Here is a 17,510-nt window from a genome sequence, read left to right as displayed (position 1 = left end):
TGGAAAAATGAGAACATTTGATGAGGACATAATTCGGAAAATACTAGGCTGTGCAGACATGGATAGATTGACATTAAAAATAAAGGACCGAGAATATTACTTAAACATGGAATAGATTTTATGACTGGTTAGAGAGAAAAGGTAAAAATTAGGCGAAGGAAGATTACTGTTATGAATGAATCAAATATAAAGAGGGTTTATAATTATAAACATGTTGAGATAACTATCAGGATTACAAATAAGTTGACACAAAGAGAAATTCAGTTAAAATCACTCTGTTACATTATCATTATTGTTATTAGTATATATGTTTATTTCTCTATTTGTTTTCTTTTGGCTACTTTGTAAATGAACTTCCCTGATGATACACTGTATTCAAAATGTTTATGAATAAAAATAAAACATAAATTGAAAAAAAAGAAATCAACTGGTGCCCAGAGGCTGAAGCAAGTGCTGGGATTTCTCAGGCCTGGTGGCTGATTTGGGCGGGTCATAGGAACTCCCTCCTCCTCCTCCTCCTCCCCCCCCAGGCGGGGGGGGGAGAAGGACGTAAACTCCGCCCCACACATGAACACCCTGCTTCTTGGGGTGTCTTAAGAAGAGGCTCCTGCTCAGAACCAGGTGAGGAAGGGGAGCCTCGAAGCCTGCCAAATAAGCCCATTCATTCAGATTAACAGAGTTGGAAGGGACCTTATCGCTGAAGAAGCTTCTGGGCTGAGAAGCGAAATGTCTTCTGTCCAGTTGCCTCTTGGGAAAATCTCCAGAGACAAGGGACCTTGTGGGTCATCTAGTCCAACCCCCTCCAAGCCCAAGTACACCATTTCTGACAGATGGCAGTCCAGTCTCTTCTTGGAAGCTTCTAGTGATGAAGCTCCCACAACTTCCAAAGGCAACTTCTGTTCCATGGGTTGATTGTTCTCACTGTCAGAAAGTTTCTCTTTATTTCCAGGTTGAATCTCTCCTTGTTCAGTTTCCATCCATTATTCCTTGTCTGGCCTTCGGGTGCCTTGGAAAATAGCTTGACCCCTTCCTCCTCTCTGTGGCAGCCCCTCAAATATTGGAAGACCGCTATCCTGTCTCCCCTGGTTCTTCTCTTCCCTAGACTAGCCAGGCCCAGTTCCTGCAATCGTTCTTCAGCTTTAATTGGTTTTGCCCCCAGCCCGATCACAGTCTTTTCTGTCCTGTATTTCCATATTGTGGTTTTTTGAGCTGCCCTAAAGATACCTCTACTGTGGCCCACTGCCCTATCTGGGACCTTCTCTTACTCTTCAGTAAGGCCATAGAATTACTGTGCCCAGACACATTATTAATATGGCAGTTTAGATGGCTTGCAAGTAGTATAATGAAGTCTTTTATAATAGTCTTTTCAGTCCAATATCATGCCTTGAGTAGACTTAAGGAGTCGTTTGAATCAAGAGTACTTAAGACTATTTTTGTACCCTTTGAGCTGAATAGGTCCATTTACAGACCCCTCACATCCCGGACATAAACTGTTTCAACTCCTTCCCTCAAAACAACGCTATAGAGCACTGCACACCGGAACAACTAGACACAAGGACGGTTTTTTCCTGAATGCCATCACTCTGCTAAACAAATAATTCCCTCAACACTGTTCAACTATTGACAAAGTCTGCACTACTATTACTATTAATCTTCTCATCACTCCTTATCACCCATCCCCTCTCCCACTTGTGACTGTATGGCTGTAACTTTGTCACTTGTACCCTTATGATTTATATGGAGTGTTTCCTAGTATGATTTGATTGCTTATTGCACCCTATGACTATCATTGTGTTGTACCTGATGATTCTTGACGAATGTATCTTTTCTTCTACGTACACTGAGCATTTGCGCCAGACAAGGAAAAATGGGTGGAAACTGAACCAGGAGAGATTCAACCTAGAAATAAAGGAGGAATTTTCTGATAGTGAGAACAATCAACCCATGGAACAGAAGTTGCCTTCGGAAGTTGTGGGAGCTTCATCCCTGGAGGCTTTCAAGACGAGACTGGACTGCCACCTGTCAGAAATGGTGTAGGGTCTCCTGCTTGAGCAGGGGGTTGGACTAGATGACCTACAAGGTCCCTTCCAACTCTGTTCATCTAATCTCATCTAATCGTAGGGAGCAAAAGGCTAATTGCGGCTCCGGAGCCTTGGAAACGGCTCGGTCCTCGCTCCGCAGCAGGGCGGAGGGGGGGGGGCAGGCGACGACTTGGGAGCGCGTCGCTCCGCCGTGATTTACGACTCTGCCGAAAACTGGGGTGTTTTTTTTTTCCCGCAGCCTCGGATGAACGGCGCGCAGGAGGCGCGGCTGGAGGACCGCGGGGGCGCCCGGAGGGAGGCGGGCAGGGGCAGCAGCCGCGGCGGGACTGCAGCAGCCGCCGCCGTCGCCGCTCCGGAGGTGAGTGAGTTGCAGGGGGGGGACGCAGCGATCGGCCTGGCTGGAGGTGGGGGTGCGGGGGAGAAGGCGAAGGCGGTGCCCGGCACTGAACGGGCGACCTTTGGAAGAGGCGGGCCGGGGTGGGCACGCCGCCTTTCCACCGCGGGGTCCCGCCGGCTCGAGCCTGACGTCATTCGAGGAGCTGGGCGGAAAGCCAGCGCCCGGGAAGCCCTCCCGGGGAGGAGGCTGGGATACCTCGAGGGCAGCGGCGCACCCCTCGATTCGCGGGCTCTACGTGGCCCTGCGGGGAAGCGGCCTCGCAAGACTGCGGATTGCCGGGGCGGGGAGAGAGAGACACCCACCCCACCCCACCCGCAAAAGGCCTGCCTTGTTCCGCATCGACAGCCCTCTTGGGCTCTGGGGAGTGTGGGGGATGCCGCCATCCCCCCGCCCCGTGGCTGCTTTGGCCAGATATTTTCAGCAACCCCGCCCCGCCGCCCCTCCCCGGTTCCGATCCCTTTCGAGGACCCGAGGCCTAAAGAGGCTTCTTCGCCTTAAGGCTAAATATAAACCGCCCCCTCCTCAAACAGGCGAGCAGGGTCTCCGGGCGCCTCGGGAGGGGATCCCCTGGCCGAGGGGGCTGCTGCCCCTGTCCCAGAGGGGCTTTGGCTGAGCCCCCTCCCCCGTGAAGCATTGGCGCCCTTTGGAAACCCCCTTCCCTCTCAAAGAAGGTGTGTTTCCCCCTTCCCCCTCCCCTGACCACATCACATACACACCCCAGCCCAGTGCTGGGACCCTCACAAGGCCCCATCACAACGCCCAACAGGAGCGGCCCCTGAGGCTGAATGCAGAGCAGCCCCTCCCTCTGTCCCTCCCCCCTTCCCAACTGGGTCCTTGCACCCAGGTCTCAGAAAAGCTCCCCTGTTGGAGGGAAGGAAGGAAGGCACCGGATGGAGAGGCTGACCTACCTGGATCCAGGTGAGTTCCTGTGAATTGGCTTCCCTCAAAAGCAAGGGTCTCCAAACTTGGCAACTTTTAAGACGTGTGGACTTCAACTCCCAGCATTCCTGTGATGACACAAAGGCAACACCGTCAGATAAGCAATAAGAGTCCCTTTATTATCTCCCAACTTTGCCCCCCAATGTCCAGGTTACCTTCGGCTGGAGAAAAACTCTCCTAGGAACAGCCTTTGACTGCAGAGAATCAAGTCCAAAACAAGGGACACACAAACTGTAACTTAAAGTCCAAACAAACCAAACTGAAGTAATTAGTTCGACAGGGCAGGAGCAAGAATTCCAGATATAAAGGCACAGCAAAACTCACACAGTTGGGAAGACACCAGGAACACGGATAAGCCTCATTAACACAGGATTAAAGTCACTTTTGTTCCCAGCAGCCTGCCGCAAACAGCCTGCCTTTCTTATCAACTCTCTTCCCAGGTGTGGCTAATGAAGGGAATCAGGGCCCTTTCCTCCCCTGTAAGCCATGCAACCCATGTTGCCCCCTTCTACATTCCTCCCTGCATGCCCTAGGATGAAGAGGGGGTGGGCTCTGAACTTCCTCTCTCTTGTTCTACCTCTTCCCTGCTCTGCCCAGCTGGACTTTGCCTTTCCCCAGCCTCCGCCATAGCCAACAGAGCCACACTCACACTCCCTGTCAGCTGTCTGGCTTCCTCCTCGGATTCAGACCCCAACAGGGGCATGACAAGTCCACAAGTCTTATCAGTTGCCAAGTTTGGGGACCCGCCTGCTCAAGAGTTTGCTAAGTGGGGGCAAAATTCAGGGATGTTGGGGTGGCTGAGAGGCAGCTCCTTCCTCCAATCTGGGGCTCTCTGAAAGTGCTGGCCACTCTTGCATGGGCTCTCTCTGCAGCCAGCAGGACTCTGCCCTTGCCCCGGGGATGGGATCTGTAGTCCAGAATGTTTCCTGGCCGAGAAGAGCCTCGCTAACCTCTCCCTGCTTCCTCCCTGACCGCTAGGACTGGGAAAGGAATGCAACAGAAGGCCTTTGAGGACAGCAAATCCACGTGGCAGGAATCACTGGACCATGCCGGGGCCCACATGCCCTTCCGCTGCCCACGGTGCGGGGACCACGCCCGGTTTAGGAGCTTGTCCTCCCTGAGGGCCCACCTGGAGTACAGCCACGCCTTCGAAGACCGAAGCCTCCGGCCCCAAGGTGGCTTCTTCTCTCCCCTCAAGGGTGTCCGGGCCACCTCCTCCCACCACCCCGAGACTCAGGGAACCTTCCGGGATGTGGGCAGCCACGGCGTCCTGAAGCCACGGCTCTCCTACCTGGACTTCTGCGAGCCGGAAGAGCCTCCGCCCAGGAGGACCCTGGTGGGAGAGGCGGAATGGCCGGCCGGCCTGGGAACGGGCCCGGCCTCGGCCGAGACGGCCTGGGACCCCACCTGGAAGGCCGTGGACTCCGGCGCGTCCTTCGAGGCCCACGTCCGGGAGAAATTCAACCACATGGTGGAAGCCGTGGACAAGACCATCGAGAGGCGGATTGAGAACCTCTCCCGGGAGCTCTCCCGGAAGACAGCCGAGCTCCTGGAGGTCCGGGCAGCCTTTGTGCAGCTCTCACAGAGGAAGCAACAGGTGCAGCGCCGCGAGCGGGCGCTCAACCGGCAGGTGGACGTGGCGGTGGAGATGATCGCGGTGCTGCAGCAGCGGCTCACCGAGTCAGAGGAGGAGCTGCACCGCAAGGAGGAGTAAGTCAGAAGAGGAGCAGGAAGGGGAGCTCATGTCCGAGAGGGCAGTAGCTTTCCTTCCCAACCTCATGCCTTGACCCTGCTGCTGGAGAGGGCTACTGGGGGAGGGGAGCAGGTGGGGGAAGGTCTCCCCACCCATGTGCTAGCTGGTCGAAAAAGGCAGCCCAGTTTTTACCCGAAAGTAAATTACCAATATTAATACCGTGTTTCTCATATAATAAGGCCGGGTCTTTTTTTTTTTTGAGCCCCGAAAAAATGGCTAGGCCGTCTTTTCGGGGGTGACTTAATCCCCCCCCCCTGCATCTTTGGGTGGGCAGGCGGCGACAGCTTGGATGTTGACCTCGGCGTTGGTGGGGCACGTCATATTGGGGTCAACGCAGGCAGCACCATATCCGGGTGTGCAACAAAAGTACTTCCTAACTGCAAGCCCCCCACCATTCCCCACCATTTCGCATGTTTTAATATAGGCCTTAATTTGGGGGGAGGGGCTTAATTTCATTTCATGCCTGTAAAACATGCTGGGACTTCCTATTGGGGAGGCCGTATTGTTGGAGAAACAGGGTACTATGCAGTCATTTCTCCGTGCACCCATCCCACTCTATAAAGCCTGAGTAAGGCCACATCTAGAGTACTGCATCCAGTTTTGGTCACCACATTATAAAAATGTTGAGACTCTAGAAAAAGTGCAGAGAAGAGCAACCAGGATGATTAGGGGGACTGAAGACTAAAACATATGAAGAACGGTTGCAGGAACTGGGCCTGGCTAGTCTAGGGAAGAGAAGGACCAGGGGAGACAGGAGAGCAGTCTTCCAATATTTGAGGGGCTGCCACAGAGAGGAGGAAGGGGTCAAGCTATTCTGCAAAGCACCCGAAGGCCAGACAAGGAATAATGGATGGAAACTGAACAGGGAGAGATTCAACCTGGAAATAAGGAGAAACTTTCTGACAGTGAGAACAATCAACCCATGGAACAGAAGTTGCCTTTGGAAGTTGCGGGAGCTTCATCCCTGGAGGCTTCCAAGAAGAGACTGGACTACCCTCTTTCAGAAATGGTGTAGGGTCTCCTACTTGGGTAGGGAAGGTTGGACTAGATGACCTACAAGGTCCCTTCCAACCCTGTTAATCTGTATGTATGAGCTCCTCTCCAAAGACCCAGCAGTCCAGGCAAGGACTGCAATGGGAGAAGTGGGAGACCCCTCCTCCTCATGGCTGAGCCAGAGAAAGTCCTTCAAAAGCCCTTCATCCTGGCTTCCTTCCCATCCCAATTTCTACTTTTTGTGAATTTTAAACCAGATCAAACATGGCTGCATTTCACTCAGGGCCCTGCCTGCAAGGCCACCTAGCTGCATGGGAGCCTTTGTGAGAAGAGGTGGATCCCCCCACCCCAAGGGATCTGTTGCCAAGGAGAGGTCCCAAAGGTTGCAACTTGACGCAAAGCAGGTAACTAAGCAAATGAAAACAGGGATGTGTGCAATTGCCCTCTCAAGAGAAGTTTTTCCCCCGATCCTTGGCTGAGGATTCTGAGGACAAGCTACGGGCCAAACCTGACCCATCAGCTGGGACCTTCAGATTAATAGAGTGGGGAGGGACCTTGTAGGTCATCTAGTCCAACCCCCAAATAGAAGACCCTACACCATTTCTGACAAAGGTCAGTCCAATCTCTTCTTCCAGTGAAGGCAGTTGGATGCGGTACTCTAGGTGTGGCCTTACTAAACTGGTGTTAGTTCCTCCCTTGATCTTGATTGTATCCCTCTGTTAATGCAACTCAGGATTGCGTTGGCTGTTTTGGCTGCCGCCGCACACCGTTGGCTCGTATTTAATAGGTTGTCCACTAAGGCTCAGTCTCTGTGTAAGGCCCAGACTCTCTCCCTTCAAAGGATAAGAATGAACTTCTGAAAGACTGGTTACTTCAAGAGGAATTCTTTATTGTGAAAAGGAAGTTACCCAGGTACTAGTCAAAGCAGGGTCTAATATGCCCCCAGGCATACAGTATAGATAAAGGGAGTTAGAACCCCTCCCCTTACTCTGATGTGGATTTAGTCAATACAAAGAAGCAACAAGTTAATTCCCCCCCCTTTTTTTTTCTGGGAACCTAGCTTAGAAAAGTTTCCCAGGAAGTTTCTTCTGGAGCTGGAATTTGTATGTCCCCTTCTCCTTTCTCTGCTATCTCTCCAAGAGGTGGCATGTTTCCAGGCGTCTGGGCTCCAGTCCTCCAGTTGTATATCATGTGCAAGTTATACAGATTCAGCACAAGACTTAAAATATTGAGGTTACATCCAAAAGGATTACTTGTACTAACTCACCCCCTTTCTTCTTGCATTGAAGAATGGCAAATACACAGTATCTTGACACCCTGAGATGTGGCGCCTGCAGCCAATCAAACACTCTGCCTGCTTTGCATGCCATCCCCCCCACTCCCCAATCAGAAGAGGAGGAGAAAGCAAAGACAAAGCCTGGCCAAGTTTTAGGATCTTGCAGAAGCTGGGAGGGGCAGAGATCTCCCCTCCAGTGGGAGAATATTCCAAGCTGGGGAATATCATTAGAGGCTTCGGGTTTTTTTTTCTGCAGAACAGCTGGCTTCTGTTTCCCACACAATTCTTCAGCCCAGATGTACATGAAGTTTTAAAAAATGCCCTGCCCTGGGGCCGCCCTACTCTTCCCACCCACCCCCAGGGATCTGCTGGTGGTCCCAAGCTGGCCACAAGAGCCTAGCTCCGTGATGGCGAACATATGGCACACGTGCCACAAGTGGCATGCACAGCCATTTGTGCTGGAACGCGAGCCGCAGGCAAATTTACCTCACTGCGCATGCGCGCGCCTCACAGCTCTTTTTTTTCTTCCCCGGTTGGTTTGAAGCCTTTTTTGGCCTCTCAGAGGCTTGGAAAAAGCCTCTGCAAGGCTTTTCAGGCCAAATTATAGGCCTGTTTTGTCACTTCCTGTCATACCAGAAGTGACGAAACGGGCCTATAATTTGTCCTGAAAAGCTTCTGGGAGGCCGAAAAAGGCTTCAAATCAGCCGAAAAATCAGCTATGAGGCACAATGCAGGTAAGGGGCGGCGGGGGGAGGGGAATTGCACACACATGCACAGGGATGTGGGGAGGGGCGCACTGCATTGCATTCTGGCACGCGAGTGGAGTGCATGCAATTTTTGGCACAGGAGCCCAAAAAGGTTAGCCACCACTGACCTAGCTATTTGGGTGGGCCTTGGAAGAGCGGCTTCTGCCTATGCCGGAGGGCTTCGCTGGGCCCCCCACCTCTGCATTCCCTTCCTCTGCTCGGCTGGCCTAGCCCCCCCAAAAAACAGCATGGGAGGAAACCCCAAAAGGCCCTGGAGCACCCCTTCGCTTGATGGCTCCTCTCGAAAGTCTGCTGCAGCCTCCCAGGGAGAGACCCAGAGGTTCTGGGCATTCAGCTGGTTCTGACTGGTTCCGGAGAACCGGTAGTGAAAATTTTGAGTAGTTCGGAGAACCGGCAAATCCCACCTCCGACTGGCCTCACTGTTCAGAGTATTGCAACGTAAATTCAGTGCCAGAAAAGTAAACACAGATGACTGAGGCTTCGTTTAACTTCTTTATAAACATATGAAGTAAACTTTACAACACCAGTTGTAGATTTCTCCAACATGGAGCAGACTCAAACAGAAGCAGACATGTTACAGGTTCAGAGCAGAGCTCTAGTTTTAGCAAGCAAGCAAGCAAGTTAGTTAGTTTCTCCTTCACTTTAGAGCTGAGGACAGAACAGAGATAAACCACGCCCAGATTCTCTCTTTAAGTTTCAGCCCTCAGTTCAGCTCTTATTGGCTGACTTTGTTATTAAGCTCTATTCCAGTTCATGAATATACTCCGGCACCCACCCCCATCTATTCTCTGCCTCCCGAGTCCCAGCTGATTGGCTGGGTTTCCTTTGGTTGCCCTGCACAGGAGAACAGAACTGGAAAGCAGGTTAGTGGGGTGAGGAGGGAACAGGGATTTTGCAATAACCTTCCCCTGCCACACATCTGTAGCTCTAAGTTTGCATCAGACCCCATGCCTAGAGTCATCAGGGGAGGAGGGCCCCAAAGGTGCTTTTTCAAGAGGCAACTGGACTTCCTGTTTTTTTTTTCCTTTGAAGATGTTTAACTTCTCATCCAAGCAGCTTCTTCAGCTCTGGTTGCATGGAGGGGAATGGAAGGATCCCACCCAGTCAAAGCTGAAGAAGCTGCTTGGATGAGAAGTGAAACATCTTCAAAGGAAAAAAAAGGAAGTCTAGTTGCCTCTTGAAAAAGCATCTCTGGGACAGATGTGGGTATTCAGACGGTTCTGACCGGTTCTGGAGAACCATTACCAGAAATTTTGAGTAGTTCAGAGAACCGGCAAATACCACCTCTGACTGGCCCCACCCCCATCTATTCTCTGCCTCCCAAGTCCCAGCTGATTGGCTGGGTCTTCTTTTGTTGCCCTGCACAGGAGAACAGAGCTGGAAAGCAGGTTAGTGGGGTCGGGAGGGAATGGGGATTTTGCAGTAATCTTCCCCTGCAATGCCCACCAAGCCACACCCACCAAGCAACGCCCACAGAAACAGTAATATAAAATTTTGAATCCCGCCACGGGAGAGAAGTTTAAGAGCCGAGTGCAGATTCCAAGCACAAGGAGCTTTCATGGCTGCTCTCCTCTGGGGAGAAAGACCTCAATGAGGAGCCAAGCTTGTTTGTTGCCAACAACATCATGAGTGCCCCAGCCTGTCCCGCTGCCAATCCTGGGTCGCTTGGCATCCGCGGTGGGCTGTGGGTGGACCAGGAGGGCACTGCTGCTTTTGCCGCTCAGTGGGTGCCACCAATCTGCACCCCCCCCACCAGTCCCAGCATAGCTGCCTTGTTGCCCTTGCAGGGAGGTCGTGACCTTTAATCACTTCCTGGAGGAAGCGGCTGAGAAGGAGGTCCGTGGGAAAGCCCGACTGGAGCGTTTCATCGAGAACCTGCTGCAGCGGGTTGACCAGGCGGAGAAGCAGCTGGAGAAGTACCAGCATCAGCATCTGCTGGGCAGCTCTGGAGACCTCGACCAACATCTGGTGAGCAGACGCTCCAAAGCAGGGGGACATCTTCAAACTTGACAGCTTTAAGCCTGGCGTACTTCAACTCCCAGAATTCATCCTCCAGTCATGTTAGCTCAGGAATTCTGGGAGTTGAAGTCCACAAGTCTTAAACGTGCCAAGTTTGAAGAGAAAGATGGAGCCTGGGCCGTCCGTCAGCCCTTAGAGTCCCCAGGTCTGGAGGTAGCTGATGAGGAAGAGGAGGAACCGCTGGGTCCAGTGCCTGACGCATAAATGCACAGAAGGCAGAGGAGAGGAGAGCAGTGGAAATCTATGGGCCGGTCCTTGGGATGGAAGAGCTACCACTGCTAATGGGGCCTCACCTTAGCTCTGGGGATAAAAGGCAGAAGGTGGAGATGAATAGGTGTGGCAGACAACTATTCATCTTCCGGATGAGAGAAACTTTTTGCTAGAGCTGCCGGCATTCCTAATAAAGGAATCTTTTGAGTTCACCTTAGAGGGTTTGTCGTGTTTGGGAAGCTGGGTCAGATCAGTGGCATAACTGGCGGCCAGAGAGAAGTTTATCCTTCATGGTGTGGCTGGACCCACTTTTAAAGAGATGGAAATGAATGTCCACCTTATTTCTGGAGGAAAAGGTTTTCCGCTGGTGGCACTTTGGATACAGGCGAAATCTGTGCAGTTCGTGTGCGTGTGTGTGTGCCTGCAGGAAGTGACCATCCTTATCCTAGTTTCCTTCAAGATTTTATTGGAAAAACCTCCTTCAGCCACAGTAAGACCCCCTGAAACTCACCAGCCTGCAACCAGGCCAGGCTGGAGAACATTCCAGAAGGAGATTGTGGAGACCTTCCTCCAGGAAGTGACGTTTGCTCCATTTAGGCAAATTTCGATCGGGGTCTTTTCAGCTGATTAATGTTTACTATGCGGTGTCATCGATTGATCTCAGAAGAATTTGCACCGACGTGCAAGAACACAGGATCGCAATAATCGATCAATAACGATTGATTTAGTATCGGTTCGGGTCAGCCTTAACAAATTCTTCCTTGTTTTAGTTTACAGATCTGTCATCTTTCAAGAAAGCCAGGTGCCTGTATGTATGACCTTCCCTCCCCTTCCTACGGGGGTGGGGATGGGTGGGTGGGTGGGTGTCTGAGCTTGGGCTGCTAAAACTACGTTTTCCGTTTGTGGGTTCCCTTTACCAGACCTGACACTCATATTCATTCATTCATTCATTCATTCATTCATTCATTCATTCATTCATTCATTCTCTCTCTCCCTCTCCCTTTCCCTCTCCCCTTTTCTATCTCCCCCCCTTTCTCTCTCTCTCTTCCCCCCTCTTTTTCTTTCTCCCTCCCCTCTTCCTCCCTCCCTCCTCTGTTTCTCTCTCCCTATCCCCTTTTCTCTCTCCCACTTTTCCTCTCCCTCCCTCCCTGTTCTCTCTCTCCCTCTCCCCCTTTTCTCCGTCTCCCCCTCTCTTTCTCCCTCCCTCCCTCTTTCTCTTTCCCTCCCTCCCTCGGTTTCTCTCTCCCTCTCTCTCCCTCTGTTTCTCCTTCCCGTTTACAGCTGGGGGTACCCAAACAGTCCTGGTAGTCCCCCTGACCCCAAACCTCATTCGCTTCAGAAAGGGCGGCTCTTCCTGAAGAAAGCCAAGGATGAGAGACTTGGAGGTGGCCCCCACCCCATCAAGTGGCTGCATGAACCCGCGGAAGGCTGCACTTGGGACACGGGGAGGCCCCAGAAGAAGGCGGAGGGAGCCAACAACATCACCCGGAAGGTGAACGCAAAATCCAAGATCGGCAAAAAGAGCAAACCGCTTTACTGAGGGCGCCCGTACCTCCCTCTGGTTACGCAACGCACCTGTGTGTTACCGTGTGGATGCGTGTGGCTAGAGAGATCGATCGATCCGGAGTCCTAACGTCATTCGCTTTTGATCAGAACCAGAAGGTCCCTCTGGGGCTCTGCGGAGGTCGGCCTGGAGCGGGAGTCCCCAAACTTGGCCACTTTAAGACGTGTGGACTTCAACTCCCAGAATTCTCCAGCCAGCGTAGTTTACTCTCTTCTAATCCCTTCCTCTGCAATCTCTCCCCACTTTAGGAGATTAAGAGAGAGAGAAAGCAGCCATGGCTGGCTGGAGAATTCTGAGAGTTGAAGTCCACACGTCTTAAAGTGGCCAAGTTTGGGGGCACCCGGCCTGGAGGATCCGTGGCAATTCCAGGGTACCACCCTCTGCCCATCGAGGCGGGGAGGGAATAATTAGGGGGACCGGCTTCCCAGAAGCTGCATGTAGCAAACCATCATCTTCATCATCATCTGTTTCTCTACTCATTTGGACAAGGACTTGATACATTTAAGAGATAACCAAGATTGCATATGTAAATGGCCTCATTTTCCATGCGACTCTGAACGAGAGGTGCCGTTAGGTTTATTTTTCAACCGTCAGGCTTCAGCAGAAGCTGAAACAAAATGGGGAGTGTTTCAGTTGGCTTCCAAGCTTGTGGTTACCAGAATATCACAAGGAAATACTTGGGCAAGCCATTTCAACACAGATCCCTTTTCCTGCATCAATCCGGAGGAATCCATTCCACCTGGCACTCTGAAAAATCCACTTTCTATTGTTGTCGTTGGGAGGGGAGGCTGGGCAGGGGTGGGTGCAGATATGTTGCCCCCCCCCTTCCCAGCTCCATCGCTTCTCCATGGTTTGCGTGTGTGAGACCCAGGTCGTCACACCTGCTTGTTGTCGAGATGCTTCCGTCGCTCCTCGCAGCTGTGTGCGAGGGAAGTGGGTAATGCACTGTGCATGGAGGGTTTCCGAAATCTTCCACTCCCGATGATCAAAGTTTTGCAAGATCCCGCTTGTCCTCTCGTGGGGCGTCCACATTCCCACCCAAGAGAGTTAGCTGTTCTTGCATGGGGAGGCTTTGTGGAACGATGGCTAAACTCTCCCAAGAATTCTCGGTGTCATTTAACAACATGCGATTGCTGGTTGGTTGAGGGTGGAGTGAGAGAAGGATGTCATAATGCAAGTGACGGTGAACCTTTTGGTTATGGTGTGCCGAAAACGCGCACGTGCCGGCACCCATAATGCAATGCGCCCCTGTCCATACATGCACAACACCCCCCACCCCCTTACCTGCACTACGCGTGCCTCCCAGCTGATTATCGGTCCATTTGAGGCCGTTTCCGCCCTCTTGGAGGATCAGGGAAAGCTTCTGCAGCCTCAGGAGGCCGAAAACCGGGCCTTCTGGAAATACCAGGAAGTGCCTGTTTTCAGCCTCCAGAGGGCCTCTGGAGCCCCGGGGAAGGCCTTTTTTGCCCTCCCAGGGGCTTGAGGAAAGCCTCTGCAGCCTTTGGAGGTTGAAAAAAGGGCCCATTTCGGCATTTCCAGAAGGCCCGTTTTTCGGCCTCCCAAGGTCGCAGAAGCTTCCCTTGAGCCCCTGGGAGGATGAAAATGGCCTCAAACAGGCTGAAAATCAGCTGGGAGGCGCACGCATGCGCAGTGCAGGTAAGTTTGGCTAGGGCTCGCGTGCCCGCACAAATGGCTCCGTGTTCCACGCAGGCCATAGGTTTGCCATCACAATGCCATTGCTCAGAGGGCCTCCTGCCAACGTGAAGGGGAAGCAGAAGCATCTGGCTCTGCTAGCCTGGAGTGGAGGCAGAAGGGGTCTTGCTGTGCCTGATGCATCACAGACAGATCTTAGCCGAAGGCAGCGGTGGACACAGGGAATTGGCCACAGAAGCTGAGCCAGCAGCTCCCCATCCCTGGTCTTTCACCCCCCCTGGAGCAAGGAAGCCAACAGCAGAGTTCCCTCCGCTTCAGGCTGGGAGGCAAGACCAAGGGACAGAAGCCACTTCCCCTGGTCTCCCCAGGAGCTTCTGAGTTTGCCAAAGAAAGAAGGGGGAAAAAAAACTGGGATGGGATTTCACTGGGGAAGCCTCTTGGAAATCCCTTCCCTTCGGCCGTTGTGTCTTCTCCGTTGCTCTGGGTGGCTGTCCTTGGGAGATGCTGATCTTCATGCCAAATTGACAGATAGTTTAACTTCCGTACAAATATATATATATATATATATTCCCCGGCTACATATCGCTCCTTTTTGAAATGCTTCTGATAAAAGATGTAACATGTCTTGATGTGAGGTGGTTCTGCGGTTAAGCGTATTAAGCCTTGTGGATTGTTTTCCTTACAAGATTTCAATTTATTTGGGGCAGGGGGTGGGAAACACATTGGTATGATTGTGGCAATAAAAACAGGGTTTGCAATATATTTAAACCAGAAGTAAGAAACAAGCAAGAGCATTGGTAACTGCAGGGGTTGATCGGTCTGTTAAAACATCGTTTCGTTTTGTAATGTCGGGATTTTTTTGCCACCTGTCCAGCTTCCTGTTTCAATTGATAGTAATTCTCTCCTTGGAGGCTGTTTTGAATAGACCCCCCCAAATATCCCAGTCGTCGCTGGGCTCACACCTCTGACCTGCACAGATCTAGAGAACCACTAGATGGGGACATGGTGTTGGAATTTCTGTATCCAGTTGCCTGAATTCATCCATTCGCTGGCTAGCAGGGGGCAGCCCCCAGATGGCCCTGAAAGCAAGTCTCACCCCCCCCAGGGCCCCCCCATCTGATGTAGGAGACCTCTCTGCCTGCTTTTATCCCGATTTCCTTGGGAAATTCCCACCCCACACTTAAAGAGATCTGGAGCGATTCTTTGCCTGGCCAGTAGGCTGTAAAGCCAGCCACACTACACGAGGCTCCCTGTAACTTCCCATGGCTCCAACTAGCTCAGGGGTGTCAAACTCAAGGGCCAGGGACCAGATCCGACCCAGAAGGGTGTTAGATCTAGCCCACGGAGCCTCCCTGGAAACAGCAAAGGACTGGCCCACAGTGCCTCTGTCAGTGAAAACAGAGCTCAGGAGGGCCACCTGAGGCCCTCCCGAGCTCCGTTGTCACTGGCAGAAAGTTGCAGGAAGCCATTGCAACCGAAAATGGAGCTCGGGAGTGTTCAGAGCATTGCAACATAAATTCAGTGCCAGAAAATTAAACACAGGTGGCTGAGGCCTCATTTCACTTCTTTATAAACTTATAAAGTAAATTTTACAATACCAGTTGTAGATTTCTCCAACGTGGAACAAACTCAAACAGAAGCAGACCTGTTACAGGTTCAAAGCAGAACAGTCCTTATTGGCTGACTTAATTGCTATGCCTATTCATTGGCTGACCTTGTTACCATGCTCTATTCCAGTTCATAAATATACTCTGAAAGGGAGCCCGTTTTCGCTGGCAGAGGGCTCGGGCCACCACAGGTGCCTCCTGACATGAGTGACATCGAGCTGGCCACGCCCCCCCGGCCCCCCCAAACATAACCCTGATGCAGCCCTCAATGAAATCGACACCCCTGAACCAGCTGATAGCCTTCTGGCTGTGGCCTCAGCAGCTGGCCAGAGGTAGGAAAGGGGAACTCCCCTCCCAAGATTATCCCTGCACCCTTCCTTGGGGATTTCGGCTCAGAGGTGGGGAACACGGCCTCAGCACAGCTGCAGGGCCTCTGGTTGTGTCCAGGCTCCAGGGGGGACTCAGAAGGGGGGGGGGCCTCTTTCTAGCAGCTGCCCCTGGGGCTTTGCAATGCCGACTTCCATCCTGGGTTCTTTCTGAGCTCAGCCGGAGGGGCTGCCTCTTTCCTGGAGGGTCTTGGCTGCTGTTCCTTCATGTCCCCGCCCCACCACAAAGAGGACTCGCTCCATTTCCACCTCACCTGTGGTTGCTGTTTTTCATGACAAAAGACCGAGGGCAGGTCGTTTTCCTTGCTACCCTCCAAAGCTGAATCAATCAGTTCCAAAGCAGTTGGAATGCACTGTAATGCCAAATAAATAAATAAATAGAGGAAGAAATACATTTTAGATGACTATGAAAATGCCTAATAAAGATTATATTTCTCAATTACATCATTCTGCATGGTCTTCCAGTGTTCAACACCAGAGGTGGGTATTCAGCCGGTTCTGGAGAACCGGTAGCGGAAATTTTGAGTAGTTTGGAGAACCGGCAAATCCCACCTCTGACTAGCCCCGCCAACCCCATCTATTCTCTGCCTCCCATTGAGTCCCAGCTGATCGGCTGGGTCTTCTTTGGTTGCCCTGCACAGAAGAGCAGGTGAGTGGGGTGGGAAGGGAACAGGGATTTCCCTGTATCCTTCCCCTGCGATGCCCACCAAGCTACGCCCACAGAACTGGTAGTAAAAATTTTTGAATCCCACCACTGTTCACCATCCTAGAGCAGGGGTTGGCAACCTTAAACACTCAAGCCACAAAGTTCCTAACTGGAAGCCCCTCGTTCAATTCTGGAGGCAACCAGAATCTATGGTGGTTCCCCCACCATAGAGTCTTCTCCTAGCACGGCGTCCTTTTTCCTCTGCTGACCGGAAGTCTAGTTTCCCCACCATAGAGTCTCTCCTAGTCCAGCGTCCTTTTTCCTCTGTCCTAACCAAAAGCCCTATCAATTGTGCAGCCGACTGGCAACAGGGAGCTGTGGCAGAGGGATGAAAGAGCCACATGCGGCTCCAGAGCCACAGGCTGCTGACCCATGTCCTAGAGAGTCGCCATTGGCTTACACAGTTCTCCGATCTCCATTGAACAGGGTGAGGTGACCTGCACCCCCAGCCCAAGGATAGAGCTTGGCTGATCTTCTCAGGCCTCTCAGCTGGGGGTGCGGGTGGATTCTGCATTTCCTGACCTGAACTGGGACCAGCACATAAGGCTGGGGGAGGTATGGGAGGACCTTGTCTAAGTTTCCAGACCTGCAAAAACTGCTCCTACTCTGTTATATGTTGTGCTGAACTGTGGGCTTCTCAAAGACCCTCCCAACAGACACTGCTCAAGTCCTGGGCCCTATCAAAATGAGATTCAACGTAGAGAAAAGGAAAGTCTTACATTTAGGAAAGAAAAAACAAAAGCACACATATAGACTGGGTGAAACCAGGCTTAATAGCAGTAACTGTGAGAGGGATCTTGGAGTCTTAGTGGACAACCAACTAAATATGAGCCAGCTGTGTGCAGCAGCAGCCAAAGAAGCCAATGCAATCCTAAGTTGCATTAACAGAGGGATACAATCAAGTTCAAGTGAGGTACTGAAAGCACTCTATAAAGCCTTAGTAAGACCACACCTAGAGTTTTGGTCACCACACTAAAAATATGTTGAGACTCTAGAAAGAGTGCAGAGAAAAGCAACTAGGATGATTAGGGGACTGGAGACTAAAACATACGATGAACGGTTACAGGCACTGGGCCTGGCTACTCTAGTGAACAGAAGGACCAGGGGAGACAGGAGAGCAATCTTCCAATATTTGAGGGGCTGCTACAGAGAGGAGGAGGGGGTCAAGCTATTTCCCAAAGCACCCGAAGGCCAGACA

At 51.9% G+C, this 17,510-nt stretch overlaps 1 protein-coding gene across 2 annotated transcripts; it reads left to right on the top strand.

Moving 5' to 3' along the window:
• Positions 1 to 2,267: 2,267 nt before the first annotated feature.
• On the top strand, positions 2,268 to 16,045 carry ZNF365 (zinc finger protein 365). Of its 2 annotated transcripts, none has more exons than XM_026674202.2 (5): positions 2,268 to 2,400; positions 4,357 to 5,088; positions 9,955 to 10,135; positions 11,167 to 11,204; positions 11,678 to 16,045. In XM_026674202.2, exons 2-5 carry the CDS (start codon positions 4,370 to 4,372, stop codon positions 11,934 to 11,936), a joined length of 1,197 nt encoding a protein of 398 aa, XP_026529987.2. In that variant the 5' UTR covers positions 2,268 to 2,400; positions 4,357 to 4,369; the 3' UTR covers positions 11,937 to 16,045. The 2 variants fall into 2 exon arrangements, with proteins under 2 accessions (XP_026529987.2, XP_087819985.1); XM_087963859.1 differs by lacking the exon at positions 2,268 to 2,400 and adding an exon at positions 3,187 to 3,357.
• Positions 16,046 to 17,510: the final 1,465 nt, after the last annotated feature.

Source organism: Notechis scutatus, chromosome 4, assembly GCF_049901735.1.
Source record: "Notechis scutatus isolate UNSWTSFEM ecotype Mainland chromosome 4, rNotScu1.2, whole genome shotgun sequence".
Classification (NCBI taxonomy): Eukaryota; Metazoa; Chordata; class Lepidosauria; order Squamata; family Elapidae; genus Notechis; species Notechis scutatus.
The sequence above is the reverse complement of the archived record's forward strand: the minus strand, read 5'-3'. Positions and strand labels throughout refer to the sequence as shown.

Excerpts from the sequence above, each read along its gene's own strand:
- ZNF365 (XM_026674202.2), top strand. The coding sequence starts at position 4,370 with ATGCAACAGAAGGCCTTTGAGGACAGCAAATCCACGTGGCAGGAATCA. Across the intron at positions 10,136-11,166 it reads GAGACCTCGACCAACATCTG|TTTACAGATCTGTCATCTTT; the intron begins GTGAGCAGACGC and ends TCCTTGTTTTAG. Across the intron at positions 11,205-11,677 it reads TTCAAGAAAGCCAGGTGCCT|CTGGGGGTACCCAAACAGTC; the intron begins GTATGTATGACC and ends TCCCGTTTACAG.